Source organism: Cyprinus carpio, chromosome A5 (genome assembly GCF_018340385.1).
Source record: "Cyprinus carpio isolate SPL01 chromosome A5, ASM1834038v1, whole genome shotgun sequence".
Lineage (NCBI taxonomy): Eukaryota > Metazoa > Chordata > Actinopteri > Cypriniformes > Cyprinidae > Cyprinus > Cyprinus carpio.
In genome coordinates this window covers 33,441,074-33,459,179 of record NC_056576.1, presented here as the reverse complement: position 1 = coordinate 33,459,179, position 18,106 = coordinate 33,441,074, and the positions used below count along the sequence as shown (strand labels likewise).

The 18,106-nt window shown below is 34.0% G+C and overlaps 2 protein-coding genes across 4 annotated transcripts; both read left to right on the top strand.

The window, feature by feature from the left end:
* Positions 1 to 171: 171 nt before the first annotated feature.
* pde9ab (phosphodiesterase 9ab) lies at positions 172 to 7,660 on the top strand. 3 transcript variants are annotated; one of them, XM_042756983.1, is made up of 20 exons: positions 178 to 495; positions 653 to 778; positions 2,071 to 2,141; positions 2,229 to 2,306; positions 2,418 to 2,461; positions 2,596 to 2,650; positions 2,750 to 2,820; positions 2,899 to 2,986; positions 3,144 to 3,225; positions 3,355 to 3,429; positions 4,212 to 4,298; positions 4,388 to 4,492; positions 4,584 to 4,666; positions 4,837 to 4,993; positions 5,532 to 5,645; positions 5,720 to 5,824; positions 6,086 to 6,214; positions 6,302 to 6,397; positions 6,750 to 6,819; positions 7,138 to 7,280. In XM_042756983.1, the coding sequence occupies exons 1-19, from the start codon at positions 481 to 483 to the stop codon at positions 6,798 to 6,800; spliced, it is 1,632 nt and encodes a 543-aa protein (XP_042612917.1). In that variant the 5' UTR covers positions 178 to 480; the 3' UTR covers positions 6,801 to 6,819; positions 7,138 to 7,280. The 3 variants fall into 3 exon arrangements, with proteins under 3 accessions (XP_042612914.1, XP_042612917.1, XP_042612916.1); XM_042756980.1 differs by lacking the exon at positions 6,750 to 6,819 and having other exon boundaries at positions 172 to 495; positions 7,138 to 7,660; XM_042756982.1 differs by lacking the exon at positions 6,750 to 6,819 and having other exon boundaries at positions 648 to 778; positions 7,138 to 7,660.
* A 3,349-nt stretch (positions 7,661 to 11,009) lies between these two features.
* Positions 11,010 to 16,767, top strand: oafb (OAF homolog b (Drosophila)). The gene is made up of 4 exons (XM_042756979.1): positions 11,010 to 11,594; positions 14,572 to 14,706; positions 15,618 to 15,798; positions 16,440 to 16,767. Exons 1-4 carry the CDS (start codon positions 11,364 to 11,366, stop codon positions 16,700 to 16,702), a joined length of 810 nt encoding a protein of 269 aa, XP_042612913.1. The 5' UTR covers positions 11,010 to 11,363; the 3' UTR covers positions 16,703 to 16,767.
* Positions 16,768 to 18,106: the final 1,339 nt, after the last annotated feature.

Sequence of the window (18,106 nt, the reverse complement as noted above, 5' to 3'; positions counted from 1 at the left end):
AGTTAATAAAAATGTGAAATGATTCCGTTCTCCCCTAATAGTGTTCAGATCAAAGATTGATATTGTGCAGTCAAACGTGCACATCATACAACCTGTTATACTTTCAGTCATAGTGTGAATCTATTACCAAGCTATTTACAGTATATAATTATCCTCAATATATTATGCATGTGTGTGTGTGTATACATACATATATAATTCGAAATAAAATTCTAATAATTGATGATGCATAAAGAAAATTCAATCATTCAAGCATTCTTTATTGAATATGTTTGGGTAGATATTGCATGTGTCATCAAAAGGAACAGTGTTGTAATGGATACGTGTGTCGCCTCCAAGCAGTAGATGACATGGAGTACATAGTCAGCTCTCTACTCTAACAGTTCCTTGGCAACACTCAGAATGAGTGTCAGCCTATAAAGAGCAGAGCTGTGACTCCTGCTGAAGGGACCGCATGAGTGAGTGGCTGCACCAGACTGAATGGCACATGCTGAGGTAAGACAACTGTTTTCACTGAACTGTCAATTATCATTCTACAAATACTGTTTTAGTGCCATGAATCTACTTTATATCCTATGCAATCAGTAGTTGCATGTTACTTGTATAGGAAGAAAATCTTTTTTTTTTTATGTTCTTTGCTGGTCCAGAGAAGGAGGTAGCCATAGATTGTGTATCTACTGCCAAAGCATCATCAATATCAGAGGTCATCATGGGATCGAGTTCTTCGTCTTATGCCCCTAAGACTATTTATCTGGATGTGGATGGAAAAGTGCAAAGGGTGAGTCTAAGATTTCAAACATAAGAGCTGTATGTTTAAGACACCACTAAAATAAGATGCATTTTAATTGCGAATACATTTGCTAATTTACAGTATGATTAGATATTTCAGGTATTAAACCAAACATTCAGTTAACCTATTTGGTGGCACGCATACAAATGTATGCATGTAATGGACTGATGGGGTTAGTAAATAAATGATGCTAGAGCTTCTCTGAACTAACTTCAGCTTTTAGGAATCAATTTTTTTTTTACAGTAATTTCTAATAGACTGGTGTGGTTATAACTTCAAGAAATTCTCTAAAAGTTCACACAGGTGTCAGAGTGACCACAGTAGTTCATCACATTATCTAGGAATATGATTCACCAAGGTTTGGTAAATTGTCTTACTTTTGAACACTATTTTTATTATTTTATCTTGTAAAATTATTATTATTATTATTTTTATTATTATTTTTTTAAAGTTCTGGTTGAAAGTATGCTTGTCCTGGCTTCCTTTAAGATAAATGCCATTGGTTTGATATTTTTGTACCTAATACTTTAAGGCAAAAATGTCCAAATACTTTTTTCAAGGGTTTGAGGTCGGTAGGATTTGTGCTGTTTTTGAACATAAGAAGTCTCTTATGCTCACCACAGCTGCATTTATTTGATACAATAAAAATATCATGAAATGTTATTATTTGTTTATTTATTTAGCTATTTGAATATATTTTAAAATGTATTTTATTCCTGTGATGAACTTATTCCAGTTTTCAGTGTCACATGATCCTTCAGAAATCTGATTTGCTGCTCAAGAAACATTTCTTATTATTATGAAAACAGCTGAAAACTGTTTCTGAGCCTGTGATACACTTTTCAGGATTATTTAAAGAATAAAAAGAACAGCGTTTATTTGAAATAGAAATATTTTGTTTTTTAATTGTCTTTGATCCTTGATGAATAAAAGTGTTAATTTATTTTCTTTAAAAGAAATCTTAATATCCGCCTACATTTTTTGAACAGTAGCATTACTACTTGTATAATAGAGACAACATTTTATTAATATTAATGTTAGCATACTTACAGACTGTAGTTGTTTAATGTGTTTTAAGACAGGCACCCTGTTTAGGATAAGTACTTGTGTTAAAAATATGTTGAGGGTCATTGTGAGTGACAGGTGCCTTTGACACAAACAAGCACCTCTGACACCTGCCAAGGGCAAATTCAGCCCCACTCACTAGAGTCACAGTCTTATAATGACGTACACAGCACCTCTAGTTATTATTTAGTATTAATGATCTCTTATGTTTTTAGGTGATTTTCAGTCGACACTGTAGCCCATGTGATATTAAGGAGCTTCTTTGCTCATCATCCAATATTGCCAGGTCAGTCTCATAAATCGTCTCATAAAATGAAGTAATTAGTCCAGATTATTGTCCCAAATATGTCTTAAATTTGTTGTGTCTCTCCAGAAACACGGCTATACTTCTGATTGACTCAGAAGGAGCACTAGTATCTATTGACCCCAGCATGCCTGCAAACACTCCAAAGTAAGAATTCAACATAGTAAACATAATGCGACTTCTTGTTATTATAATAATTATTATATTATTGTAATTTAATGAATAATTAAGAAGCATTGTTTCTTTCTTCATTTCAAGCAACTTATATAAGGTTATGCCTCATTCTGCAAACCAAGGAGGAGGTATGAAAAAAGTTGTACTCATTAAATTGTACATAATTAGCCAAAAGGATTGCTGATTACATGTGTTAAGTAAAACTAGATTAGAAATAAGGCAAATGACAGTAACATAAATGACTTTGTATTCCTCTCAAAAGAGAAGGAAGACATGTTCCAGAACGTCTTGTCACAAGTGGCAGAGCAGTTCAGCAGGTGAGCCATGTCATGTCGAAATGAGTCTGCATTTGCTGTAAAGTAAATGTTATGATTCAGATCAGTGTGTGGAATTACATAATGCAATATTTGTTTCAGGGCTTTTAGGATCAATGAGCTGAAGACTGAAGTGACCAACCGACTGACCATGCTGGAGAAGAGAGTGGAGCGTGAGTGATGCTCTGAGGCTCATGCATGTCAGAACTCACACCTGATGTTGTGAAGTAAAAGTCTTTGTATCATTACAGTGGAGGGACTTAAAGTGGTGGAAATTGAGAAGTGTAAAAATGATCTGAAGAAATTAAGGGATGAAATGACCTCTAGAGGAGGAGTCAGGTAAGAACAGCTGTTTTATTTTATTTTATTTTATTTTATTTTATTTTATTTTATTTTATTTTATTTTATTTTTTGTTTAGTTTAGTTTAGCACAGTAATTTCATTAGGAGTCTATGTTCCTTTGCTTTTTAATTGGTTGTTTATCTCTTTCGAACAGAATGAACTGCAATTGCAAATATAACTTTTCTGATGATGGGAAGAAACTGTCTCCCAGGCGAGATGTCCCGAGCTACCCAAAGGTAAAATAAATAAATAAATAAATAAATACATTTCTGGGGGTTGCATACTGCAACCAAATAAAATCATTGCAGTGCTGTTGCAATCATTTGTAATTCTGTGTCTTGTCGCTCTGTTTTGTGTTTTTGCAGTACACACTTTCTCAGGAAACCATAGAGACTCTGAAAAAGCCCACCTTTGATGTATGGCATTGGGAACACAATGAGGTTTGTCATCTTTTTTGTGTCAAGATATCCTGAGACATGCATGTTTTTATTTTTGTCCCACTAACAGGAATTTTATTTATTTATTCATTTATTTTAATTGCTCTTTCATGGCTTAAGAGACTTGATGGAGTTCTTAGTTAATCAGTTTTTCTTTTTTTTAAAAAATCAGCCAAAATGGGACAGATAATTAAATAAACAATCACACTTAAGAACACTTAATGGCATGTTAATTGCAATCAATCAATCCATCCATCCATCAATAAATAAATGTATTATATTTTAAATTTATATAAAATGTACAATTAAGTAGGACTTAAGTATAGCTTTATATGTAATTTAAAATATGGTAAAAGTGTAGCGCAAGCATTATTATAACAAGCATTTATAGTAAACTAAAATATACTTGAATGTAATTTCTATTCTATATATATAATATCAAATAACACGCTACAACTAAAATTATGATCAAGTACACATTAAAATAAGTGTACTTCTTTAAAGCACAACAAAAGATTATTAAAACATTACTATTATATGCAAGTATATTTTTAAAATATATGTTTTTAAGATTTGATGTACTCTACAAGTGCACATTCAGTACAATTAAGCGCACTTCACCAAGGTTTTTCTAGAAATTGTGATATGAATTCGATCTCATTTGTAATTTCCCTTTGTAAAAAAAATAAAAAATGAAGTGTGTGGTTATCAGCATTAGTTGTTTTATCTGACAAACAGGTCATGTGGTGAATTGTGTTTGTTCATTAAATGAATGCTGTATATAGATGCTCAGCTGTCTGGAGTATATGTATCATGACCTTGGACTGGTTAAGGAGTTTAACATGAACCCCATAACTCTCAAAAGATGGCTGGTAAGATGAGCTTTCCTGCATATTTAAATTCTGAATGAACGGGAGTACTAGGCTTTAAAACTCACCTGCTGTGTGTCTGCTAAATAAAGCTTGCGATTCAAGAAAACTATCGCGACAACCCTTTCCACAACTTCCGCCACTGCTTTTGTGTGAGCCAGATGATGTATGGAATGATCCATCTGTGTAACCTTCAGGTGAGGTCATGGCCACGCGTGTATCTGTTCTTCAGAGAGAGTGCTCGTATGCATTTGTCAGGTCAACATGCTACTTGTTTTTGTTCCCTAGGAGAGGCTTACTATGACAGACATGTGTATTTTGATGACTGCAGCCGTGTGTCATGACCTGGACCACCCGGGATACAACAACACGTATGTATATGTCACATATCCACCCTCTCAGAAAAATTACCACTGGCAACACTGTCTGCATTATTAGTGCCACTGACTAGTTGAATGTGTGTGGGCAGTTATGATATCTTATGATATGGTCAGTATCATTTATACAGTAGGAATTGATAAAGGTTTTCCTCTGTAATCAGGTATCAGATTAATGCTCGCACTGAGCTGGCCGTGCGGTATAATGATATCTCTCCTCTGGAAAACCATCACTGTGCTGTGGCTTTCCAGATCCTCTCTATGCCTGAGTGCAACATATTTGCCAACGTGGAGCCTGACTCCTTCAAACAGATACGACAGGTACCTCCGATACACTTCGTATTGCACATGCAGTTTCTACCCAGAAGAACACTGTATTGCTCAGAGATCAGAGTTTCAAAAGTTTGTGATTGGTCTCTTATGCTCACCAAGGATGCATTTATTTGATCAAAAATACAGTAAAACTTTAATAGTGTAAAATATGGTTGCAGTTTAAATTGAGTGTTTTATTATTTGAATGTATTTTAAGATGTCATTTATTCATGTAATTGCACAGCAGTCATTACTCCAGTCTTCAACGTCACATGATCCTTCAGCAATCACTCTAATTTGCTGATTTGCTGCTCTGATGAACAGAGAGTTCAAAAGAACTCTTTACAGTCACTTTTAATCAATTAAATGCATCCTTGCAAAAGTATTAAAAAAAAATCTTTCTGACCCCAGACTTTTGAGTGGTAGTCTTTGTTAAACAAATATACAAATGGAGCAATTGCTGGCATTCTATAGATAGACTGTAACTTCTGTGCATTATAGTTCAAAATCTAAACAATCCTGCATGCATTTTTTGTATCTGTTGTAGGCGATCATTACTCTAATTCTGGCGACAGATATGGCTAGACATGGAGAGATACTGGACTCCTTCAAACAGAAAGTGGACAGCTTTGACTTTACCAATGAGGAGCATGTTAAATGCGTATGTTTTGATTTAAACTGCATTCTAAAAATGTGTTGGCTCTGTACTTCATACGCAGTTCTGTGTCTTTACAGCTGAAGATGGTGTTGATCAAGTGTTGTGACATCTCCAATGAGGTCAGACCCACTGAGGTGGCAGAGCCGTGGGTGGACTGTCTCCTGGAGGAGTACTTCATGCAGGTACTGCAATACAAGCAGTTTCATGAAAGCACTTTGAAAATGAATGTGGTAAAAAGCTTATTTTGCTTCTATTATTTCATTATATGCTTACACTACCATTCAAAAGTTTGGGGTCAGTACGATTTTTTGTTTTTCTTTTAATCAGCATGGACACCCTAAATATTTAATTTCTGATTATTTCCAACAGAACTGGAAGATTTTGATTTGATCAGACTTTGGGACCCCACATATTGTGGCTTGCTTTTTGGTTTGTTTTGGCAGAGTGACAGAGAAAAGACAGAAGGTCTTCCTGTGGCTCCATTTATGGATCGTGACAAAGTCACCAAACCAACAGCACAAATTGGCTTCATTAAATTCGTCCTCATCCCAATGTTTGAGAATGTCATGAAGGTTTGTACATGCGTTATAGAGATTAACATGTGAACTGGAACTCTGAACTGAAGTTGCATAACATAGAGACCCTGTATCTGTGTTCAGCTCTTTCCGCAGATTGAGGAGATCATGGTTCAGCCCTTGAGGGACTCCCGTGATCACTATGAAGAGCTCAAGCAGATAGATGATGCCATGTCAGAGGTAACGAGACCGTGCATGTAGAGGAAGTCCTGGAGCTTTGTAAATGGCTTTGTGTCCAAAACACAAATCAGAAGAACTACACTCATAAAAATCAAAGTTCCAAAAGGGGGGTTTCCAAGTGATTCCATTTTGGGTTCCCCAAAGAACCTTTCAGTGAACAGTTCTTAAAAGAACCATTTTTGTTCTTAGTGTGAAGAATAATAATAAAAAAAAAAAAATCTAAAGAACCTTTCGTTCAGTGGAAAGGTTCCATGGATATTAAAGTTTCTTCATGAAACCATAGACCTTTATTTTTGAGGGTGTAAGATTCTTTATTATTTTGCCTTTGCATTATGGTGTACTCTCTTTTCAGGCACAGAAGAAGAAAACAGAGAGCATGTCTTTAGGCGGAAAAAAGAAATAGGCAACCTGCTTCTTTTATGGTATGGAGGAACAACAACCGGTCTTGTTGTTTATCAAAACGAAGACTGGCGTTCTTACTTCAGATTCTGCAGATTTGAGCTTGTCTGTTCTGACCTTTGCATGAAAACTTCATTCATATCAAGAATTTTTGAATGACAGATGAAAAGGAAAATTCTGTCATCCTTTTCCCCTTATGTTGTTCCAAACCTGTAGGACTTTGTTTTCATCTGTGGAACAAAGAACAAGAGAGTGTTTCGACTGTTTTTGTCCAGATAGTGGAACAGACTGTCATTGTAACTGAGACTTTTTTGACTCACTGTCCCATTCTGTTCCTCTAGGGTTCTCAGGCTGATCCAGCTCCCAGTTTCCTGAAAACTGAGGTTTTGAACTGTTTGGGCTCTCCAAGCACCCAATTTCCAAAGGAGAGTGGTGTTGGACCCCCTTCATTGTGTGGAAACATCAAGAATGTCCAGAAAAGGCAGTCATCCGTAGTAAAAAAAGCGGTCAAAATGACTGATTCTGTTAATTTTGCTGGTCTAATCTTTCTCCACAGATAGTTTAACTATTGAAATGAAGTGCTTGGCCCTCAGATATTGTTTTATTGTCACAGGCTACTATAAAATAAATACCTTTCGGAAATGAGCAGTCAAGATTTTTAACTTGAAGATACTTTATCAGATAATGGCATTATATGACTACACAAATAGATTTATACTTTGGTACGTATTGTTTTGATTTTTGCAGGAACTGATTTCCCCAAATCAGCTATTAATAAAATGTACTGATGGAAATAACGTTAACCATTGTTCCCAACAGAAAACATTACAAATGAACAAAAATCAATAAAATGTACATTCATCTTGAAACGTGTCAAAATTGGTGTTCTGTTTATGTTTTGAATAGGAATGTAAAAATTCACAGCTTTTACCTGAGAAAGCTATGTAAAAAGAAAGTTATATTAATTTCTACATAAGCATCTTTAACAGGAAATTAATCTCTGAAAAAGAAAATTGAGGCATGTTTCAAGAAAGGCATTAGGGGATGTGTCTAAGACATGTTTTTTTGAGGGCTGCAGGTGCAAGTGACACGTCTGTTGCTCTCTGTCCTCACTGCATCTGGATCTGACAGTTACTACACAGCTGTCATTTACAGGATTATGGCTTTAATACTTACATGTTTTGTTATTGGCCAGCAGAGGAGATAAAGAAACACTTTTCTCACATACTGTATTCATGATGATGTTGACCTTGAATAACATACAAAAAATGTAAAGATGTAAGACGTGTCAAAGTTTATCAGACCACACCATTCTCTTATTTTGGGGAAGAAATTGTAAATTAGAAAATCATCAGAAATATCTAACCCCAACATCAATTAAAACATAAATATCCTGTAGGACTGGACTACCATAAACATAACTAATTTTCTGTCTTCATCCGTGTGACATTAAGTCAGTTTCTTTTTTATTCATCTTCTTTTCTTCATTCATTCATTTTCTGATGCAATGTGCAAAATAACAGTTCAGGCTTATACAGTAGTAAATATTATATTTACATTACCTTATGGGTCATATTTGAAGCCATGAAAGGTCGACTGGGAACCTGTTGTTTATGGACACTGATTTGACAAGGATAAACTTATATATATATATGTGTGTGTGTGTGTGTGTGTGTGTGTGTGTGTGTGTGTGTGTGTGTGTGTGTGTGTGTGTGTGTGTGTGTGTGTGTGTGAAATATAGTAGTAGTAGTAAAAAAAAAAAAAAAAAAAAAAACCAACACAACATATATGTGTTTAATGTGATATTTTAAAACTAATAATAATAATAAATTGGAAAAGGTAGCATACAGAAAATGTAGCCATTACTAGCCAAATAAAATTATAATTAATTGTATAAAATTACAACGTATGTTAACAAACATGGCAACAATTGACAAGCTCTATAAAATCAATTTTATAACATTCTATTTATTCTTTTATAACATTCTATTTATTCTATTTATTGTTTTATAACATTCTCCAATCTATTTATGAAAATCATCCTTACGCAATTTAACCTTTAGTGTCAAATATTTTACAGTATTTATATTGCATTCCTTTGTTTATGCAAGAGCTATTATGAAAGTATAATATTGGATATAATTCTGTTTTAAGAATAGACAGCATTTCTAATGGGTAACCTTCTAAGAACTACATTCTTTAGTCAGTGATTCATGCCATTAGTTTCAGAGCACTTGTCTGAATCCCCTAGCAGCAGTTAAGGGCTCCGCTCATTTAAAATGACTCCAGAGAGTCTGGTGACAAATGAATTCATGAGACTGCAGTGAAGGAGGGTAAAGATCTTTATAAACCTCACAGTCAGTCTACTGGGGTCACAGCAGGTCAGAAGTAGCTCAGTGGGAGCACTTTACAAGACAGGCCATGCTTTTCACAGATTAAACTTTCATGTTGTTATGTCATAAATTCAGAGAGCTATGCTGGCTTTCTGCAAAACTGCAGAGAAACTTTAGTTACACTTTATTTTAAGGTGTACTGAGTAATGTTAATTAATTACAATGTACTACTGTTTTATAGGGTTAGTTGCACATAATTATGCATAATTTACTGTTATTACTATTTTAAATATGGGTAACGCGTAACATTACTGTAAAATAAAGTTTTACCAAAGCTTACCAAAATATATGGCCATTATTTTATCTGTGATATGATGACATTATACAGTCATTGTTTTTTTCTCAAGTCTTATTTTAACCTGTTTCTCAACAGATTAATAATATTATGGTGTGCAGCTGTCCTATTACACATTATTCTAGTGAAGTGCACTGCATACCAGGAATGTATGTTTAATGTGAGCCTACAAAAGTCTTCAGAAGATCAAAAGGTTAAAGTTCAGAAGGCTAGAAGTGAGGGTCACCCGCCACCTTCTGGCATCCTGCTGCCCCCCAAATCTGACATGAGGCTCCGGCCTGTTTAAAACCGTAAACACTGGCAACACGTATTTTTGGTTAGAGTTCAAATTTAACCACAAACATTTTTCAAATATCTTCTAGTGTGTTCTGCAGAAGAAAGAAAATTAGACGAGTTTGGAACATGGTGAGCAAATTATGTAAGAATTACCATTTTTGGGTGAATTAGTCCTTTTGTTTGAAAAGTGTGAAATACTTTTGTCATAATTTTGAACGATACAACAATTCTTTGTCATTCGAAACCTAACAAACTTCTTAAGAATTGTTTTGTATGAACAGTGTACTGGAGATTTGTTTGTTTGTTTGTTTTAAATAATACTACTTGGTTTGATTTTTGTGTAATGTAGTGCAATGATATTCATATATTTTTAGGTGTGACTTAAGAGTCCAAACATTTTGGGGGACAATTTTATAATGTTTGTTATCAGATGCTTTACTCAAATCTCAAATCACGTGGTGTACAGAAATGAAAAGTGTCTTATTGTTGATAAGTCTGTGAATGTGATGTATTTTTTGATGTTGATTTTAAAAGATAATGGATATAAAATGCTAAATAGTTAGTTGAATAAATATGAGACAACAACAATAATTATTATTATTATTATGAAAAAAATATATAATAATAACAATACTACTACTAATACTGCTACTACTACTACTAATAATAATAATAATGAAATCTATTAAAAGTCAGGGGAAATAATAATTACATTTTTTTTTTTTATTAAAATATAAGCCAATGTCCATGTCCCACAGAGGGTTATAATTAATTAATTAATATAAGTACTTATAAATGCTGTATAACTCCAACTCCAACTTTATTTATAAAGCACCTAATAAAACAACTAAGTTGACCAAAGTGCTGTAAAGTAAGTTCAATTAAAAGAATATTATAGCAAATAAAAAAATCATCAATACACAACATACAAGACAGACCAAAAGGGTAACTACAGCGACAATACCTCAGTGCTCATTCCTGATCAAAAGCTAATTAAATAAAAAATTATGTTTTTAACTGCTTCTTAAATTCATTCAGAGATGATAATTGTCACTGGCAAACTGTTCCCAATGCTTCATTCATTCATTCAATTATATTTATAAAAACTACGGCTAGCATATTTTTTAGGATCCTCATCCCCACGGTGAATAGAGTAAGTAGTTTTAACAGTGTGAAATCTGAGCCTGTGTCTTTAAGAAGTGGCCCCATGCAGTGGGGGCCCGAGGCGCCTTTAGTCAAATTACTGAAGTTCAGAGGAAGTGACGAGAATACAGGAGCTTTACGAGTTAACGTTAGTAGTTAAACGAACAGGGGGAAAACTGTATAAAGAGAAGGCTTTTAAGAAGAAAATGTTCGTGAATAATTAAGCGAGTGTTTTCTGCATCACGAGCAAACATTAGATGAAAATTAAAATTTTGACGGAAACGCAATTTCTGCGATCATCGAGCTGCAAGTATATCTCTAACTATATTATTTTTTCATCGACCGTTAAATAACTCTCTAAAAAGTCGTTTACATTCGCTCTCCACCGGTTTGTCGCCTGTTTTAAGTAATTTACTCTGACGATATGTCCCATTGTTGTGTTAAGTGAGCGTCTTTTGTAATGAACTCGAGAGCGTCTTTACCGGCTTCAGTCCAGACAGCGTTCGTCGCGTTCGCGCTGCTGTTTTCGGTAACGTTAAGTGTTTGTTCACGGTTGACGGTGCTCGTTCGTCTCAATGATGGTCAAATAACGGAGGAGCTATTAGAGGCGGATAGTGAGAAGGACATAATAACAGTTGAGTTCAGGCAGACAGACGGGACTCTCATCACATTCCTGTCTGATTTCAAGCGCGTGAGTATAAATCCAACTAAGTATAATTCAACCACAAGTGCACTTTTAAATCTCAGTGCAGCCCTGCTTTACCTATGTTACTGTGTGGCAACAGAACATGAAGTTGAGAGTGCAAAAGTTAGGTGTTTATGTTTGTTGGACATGCAGCACTGTTGGTATTCTTAAGAATTGCGCAGAAAGTAAATACTGTGGTATATTGAATTTCAATATTTCTGAAAAGTACCAAGGTATAATTAAATTTAATTAAATTAAATTTAATTAGTATTAATTTAATTTAAGCTATTACGTAGCATTTTTCTGAAAAGTACCAAGGTATTTTAAAATGCATAGTATATTTCAAAAACATAGATGTACAATTAGAATGTACATTTTGTAAGTGATGTGATTACTATTTTTTTATTATTATTATTATTTTTGATTGATTGATTTTTATTTATTTTGTGTGTGTATGATGGTAAATGATTACCATTATAATAGCATCATTTACTATAATGATACTGTATGTACATCAGTGTACCATGGTATTACCATCTGATGCCATCACTGCACCATAGTACTTTTTCAAATGGTGATATTCCACTTAAAAAAAATAAAATAAAATAAAATAAACCTTTTTTTTGACTTGATGGCGCTACTTACATTTGTTTTGATTTGGTGAAAAGACCTTAGCTTTTTAAAAATGCTTGTCCATCTTTGCAGCTTGCCATCAGATCTTGTTTTATGAATCACATTACACACATGGATTTTTTCAGCTTTTTATGAATGTTATTTTAAAGGTTTGAGAGAACTTTAAAGTGGATTTGTAGATTAATATTAAACCATCTATTTAACAGATTTGTTTGTGTTGATGTAAATTACTATCTGAAGATCATATTTTAGCCATAAAAACTGTCAGCACTCTGAAACAGCATTTTTTTTTCCCAATAGACATGTAGAAACCTCTTTTCAGGATCACATTTTAGTCTGATTCCTTTCCATCCATGGAAAATTGGATGAAATCAAGCTGCAAGTTGCCAAATAGTCTTGCAGCCGAAGTCATTCTGTGCACTGTATGGGAAAAATCATGCAATATGCAGTGCAGCCAAAGAAACATAGGCCAGGGAATATCATACACCATTATAAAATATAAAACAACATAATAAAAAAAATACATTAAAAAAATTTTTAAAATTACATTTTTTTTACACTAATTACCTCCAAATGTTAAAGGACATGATTTGGATGAATTTAAAAGAAGGTTCTGGGTTCAGTACAAGTTATTGTTGGCATAGTATAAAAACATTTTTAAAATCATTTTTCACTGTGGGGTCTGCCTTCGGTCAAAATCACATTTTAGGGGTGCAGGGAGGTTTGCTTTGTCCGCGGACAAAGAAAATAATCAACAGAATAACAGTAGCTTAATTCCTCACTCTGTGTAAAAATCTACCAGACCTTTCCAAAACAAATTTTATTCTTCTTTTTTTTTGGGTTTTTTTTGTTTGTTTGTTTTTTTTGTTTTTTTTTTTAGAAAAAGAGCCCGTTCCTTTGCTGACGTTCACACAACTCCAGTCATGTTCAGTGTGAATACTGTAGTGCAGTTACCACTAGGACGGAGGCAAAGAAAAGCAGTATTGTTGTCATGAAAGAGAGGCTGTATTCTTGGTTATATGTGCATATGGGAGCAGTTAGCCTGCTTGGCTCTGGGTAAATTAGTGGATCAGCTGATGCTCAGAGCGTGGTAAGAGCTTGAGTTGCATGTGCTCTGAAGAACTGGGGCCTCTGTTTTTTTTTCAGTGTTCACAAAATAAAGGCTTTAAAAATAAGTTCTAATATCTTATGCAAATTTGATTCTAAGATAAATCCATTTTGGTTGAAGCTAAATGTTTTTCTTAAATGCTGTTGTTGTTTTTTTTCTTATTATTATTCTTTTTATACAGCACCCTCTAATAATATTAGAACCCTTGGTAAATAGGATTAGAACAGGCTATACATTTTTTTTTGCTGTTTATTATTTTTTACTCTTTTGCTATTATATTATATCTATATTGGTATATATATATATATATATATATATATATATATATATATATATATATACATATACATATACATATACATACACACACACACAAATGTATTACACCATACATAACATACATACATATATATATGTATATATATATATATATATATATATATATATATGTATGTTTGTATGTGTGTGTGTGTGTTGTATATGTATATGTATATGTATATGTGTGTGTATGTATATGTATATGTAAATTAAAATTAAAAAAAAAAATAGAATAGATAGAGTATGTATATATATATATATATATATATATATATATATATATATATATATATATATATATATATTAGTCTTTTATTTAAATATTCAAGAAGCTCTAACCTTTGATTGAAGTAAAATTATGAATACAATTCAAGTGAAGTAAATAAAATAAATATTTGTTCCACCAAAACTTGGCAGAGGGATGTCGCCAAGAACTGTGGCACATGTATACAGTATTTTAGAGTAAAGAGTTTGTAATGTTTTTGTGAATATTTTCAATAAAAAACAAAGTGAATAAACCGTGAAGAAATGTTTGACAGCCTGCTGTGCTCATATATTTACCAAGGCTACCAGTGTTAGAGGACACTGTATGTCTTCACTGCAAAAAAAAAAAAAAACAACAACATTTGTTGAGGTTTATACTTGTATACTTAAATGCTTAAAATGATATCTTATGCAGTTTAGCCTCTCTACGGATTCCAAGTAAATGCCTTTTGTTTAAGGATTAAATATTTTTACTGGGAAATAATATATGTCTGTATATGTAAGCTTGTTCTTCTAATTTGCATGTCCTGTAATTTCATCTGAAAAATATCCTGGTAATACAGTCCCCTGTTTCATGGTTGAAATGAAGGTTGTATGACAGTGTGTCTAAGCACACATTTTCTTCTTCTTCTTCTTCTTCTTATTTTTTCCTTCTTATAGCATGTGAAGATTTTTCGTGCCCTGGTGCTTGGGGAGCCAGAGAAGGGACAATGTCAGTACCAGGCCCTCTGCTTCATCTCGCATTTGGATCATGGAGAGCTCATCCCCAGTGAGGCCATGGCTCGACTCAGACAGGTCAAAATTTAAAGAATTTTACAACACCATCTGTGGCACCCTGCTGAAAAGACCAGCTTAGGCTAACTTTCATACTGGTCATGGCTGTATTTAGGATTGTCACAGAGTGGTTGAACTAGGTATTGCAGTCCAAATTCAAAATAATGGATATTTCACCCAGCACCCACCCCCCACACCTCACACATGAAGCATGCAAGATTCAAGACACAAAAAACCAACAGGAGCGAGCGTGCTTGACAATGAATGAAATGAAATACGCTGTGTTTTCCGCCAACTGGCAACCCGGGGTGCCGAAATACAATTGTGTAAACTGGCAGTGGGCAGGTTTCACAAACCAAAACAAATACCGACATACCGGCCGGGAACGCACATTTTCAAAGGAGATTAACTGACTGTAGCATTGTTTTTCAGATAAACAAGTATGTTAATTTAGCATGTTTCTTAAATATCTGCAAACCTTATGGTATTTTTATGCTTTAGTAAAGTCAAAATCTTACATAAAGCACCTTTAAAGTGGTAGTCCACCCAAAAATCTAATTTGTCTTTTACTCGCCCTTATGTCAATTCAAACCTGTATAGTATACATTTCTTTATTCCATTTACTTTGATGTATGGATAAAATAACTATTTTTTCCCCTAAATGTCGTATGAATTATATCTTGTTGGAAATAAGTTTGTAAAAATGTTTTCAATAACACAAGGTATAGCACAGGAATAAATGTTAAAAACTCAAAAGTATAACCACAAAGTAAGACTTACACTATGTATATTATGTATTCATAATCAGCAAGGTGAGAATTATTGAATCACTGATGGTGTACTGTTAGTATTTTCTGTGTTATGTGTTTTAATTTCTAAGCATTAACTTTATGTCCTGAGATGTTCTGATGTTTCTTATTTGAACCCAACAGAAAAACCCTCATGTGGTGCGGAGTGCGGACGAGAGACGTGGTGTGGAAGAGTTCACTATGAATGCGGCGCTCAACATGAGTCGTTCCTGGCACCTCAGTACTCATATTCATAATGTCTGCAGGGATGCACGAGACCTGGTGTACACACGACAACAAGATGTCAAATACTGGCTGGACAAAGGTTAGACAAGAGGGTCATTAATGCAGTCCCGTTAAGGCTGCGAGTGACTTTGTCGCTGCATTCAGCTAGTGTGTATACTGTGTCGTTTATGCTCATGCACATTCCAAGTGCTGTCGTTCTTATGTTATCAAGAGACTGCACATCTGAACACAGCAGAAGAAACAAGAACAAGAACCATCCATATAGGAATCAAACTCAATAAGAATGCTGACAGTTCATTTTCATACATTATTTTCTTGTATCTTTGTATGTATTTACAGACCAATCACATAGAATAGTGAAATTTTAGTTATAGCTCTCGAAAGCTGTTCTTAGTTTGCATGTTGCAGCAAGATAGATAGATAGATAGATAGATAGATAGATAGATAGATAGATAGATAGATAGATAGATTTTTAAATTTGTAATAATGTTTTACAATATTACTGTTTTAGTGTTAGGGTTGAATGTGAGTGCAAAAAATGACTAATGACCTGCAAATGTCATATTTAAACTCTACATTATTTACAGTCATTTTGTTTTGTACCAATTTCAATCGAGTCCTTTTCTCTTTGTGACATTTGATTAAATTCCAATACTTTACAACCTACCCCATGATTGCATGCTGGGCCTTTTCAATCGAGTCCTTTTCTCTTTGTGACAGGGGTGGAAGGTTCAATATTTGAGGTCTTTCCTCAGAGTCTGAATGTGACTGGCTTAAAGAACTGCAGCTCCACGACAGACCCGTGGCAGCCCTGCGCCTGCAGTTACAGGTTAAACCTGGAGTGGTTCCCCTGTCAGCTGAAGTACTGCCGGGGCCAGGGGCCGAACCCTTACAAGTGTGGCATTAAGAGCTGCAGCAAAAGCTATCACTTTGACTTCTACACACCTCATAAACAGCTGTGCCTTTGGGATGAGGACACTTAGCAGGACCTCACAAAGGAAATTTGCTTTTCCTCAAAATGTTTTTTTTTTTTTTTTTCTAAGGTACTCTACAACAATGCAAAACATTTTCTTAAAGGAACCGTTTTGAAAATGAGATTATCTAGAAATTACTTGCACACCACAGATATTAAAAAACATATACACATTTTCTCAACAGGGAACTTTCTCTGACTTTAATGGGAGTGAAAAAATGGGTATTTTGATATGGATTATCAAGACATTTCTCTTTTTTACTTTTGGACATCACTACAATGGTACCTCAGGGCAGAAAATTGCTCTATTATTATAAGTTGTATTTTTAGTTCTGCTTAGGGCAGCTGTATTGTAGCTCTTGTTTTCATTCTGTTTAGTTTTTACATGTTAACATTTTTGAATGTTAAATTCTTAGCAAAAAAAAACAAACACAATTTTAAAAAAATAATAAAAAAAAAGGAGAATATTTTGATAAATATTCAAATCCCATTGTACAAAAGAATTACAGTATGATGTCAGAATGTGTATTTGTATTTTAGAAGGTTTTTTTATGTTAAACCTTATTCATGCTCTTTTACTTGCTTTTACCATGTTGCCTTTAGGAATAGTTCAGACAAAAATGAAAATTTACTCACCCTCAGGCCATCCGAGATGTACCTGTAGCATGAAGCAGAAATGACCAGTGGATCCTCTGCAGTGAATGGGTGCCGTCAGAATGAGAGTCCAAACGGCAGATAAAAACATCACAATAATCTACAAGTAATCCACACCACTCCAGTCCATCAATTAACATCTTGTGAAGTGAAAATCTGTGTGCTTGTAAGAAACAATCCATTTGGGACTTTTTTTATTTTTTTTTTTATTTTTGGGTGAACTATTCCTTTCAGTGTTTCAGAAGCTTGTGATTCTGCCTAGTGCGTTGTCAAAGTATTGCCATGCAATAATCTGCAACAGTTTAACTGCTGCAACATAATGTCTTTGACTTTTCAGCATCATCATAAACATTTAGATAATTCACACTTTTGCTCTCTGTTTATAAAGCTAGGAATGTAAAGCTGTAACAAAAGGCTTAAGTGGCAGCTAAGACTGTGTCTCTGGACATATTGTGATGTCAATTTGTTGCAAATTTATTCAGTAGATGCTAAATTTCTTATTCTCAGCTAAGTTGCTCTCTATAGCCTTGACTAATTCTAATTTACATTTCAATTGCAGCTGTCTTATGAAGAGTCTTTTGCTTTGGTTTGTGATATCTAACATGAGTGTGTGAGCTTCAGTCAGGCGAGGCTTTCTAAAGATACAGCACATTATTCTATTCTCTTACTTGCTGCTTTCTTGTGTCATTGTCCTAAAATGATTTGCTAGTTTCTCTAATTTATATTTTTAGACTTTTTGTATTTACAAGATAAAGCATTT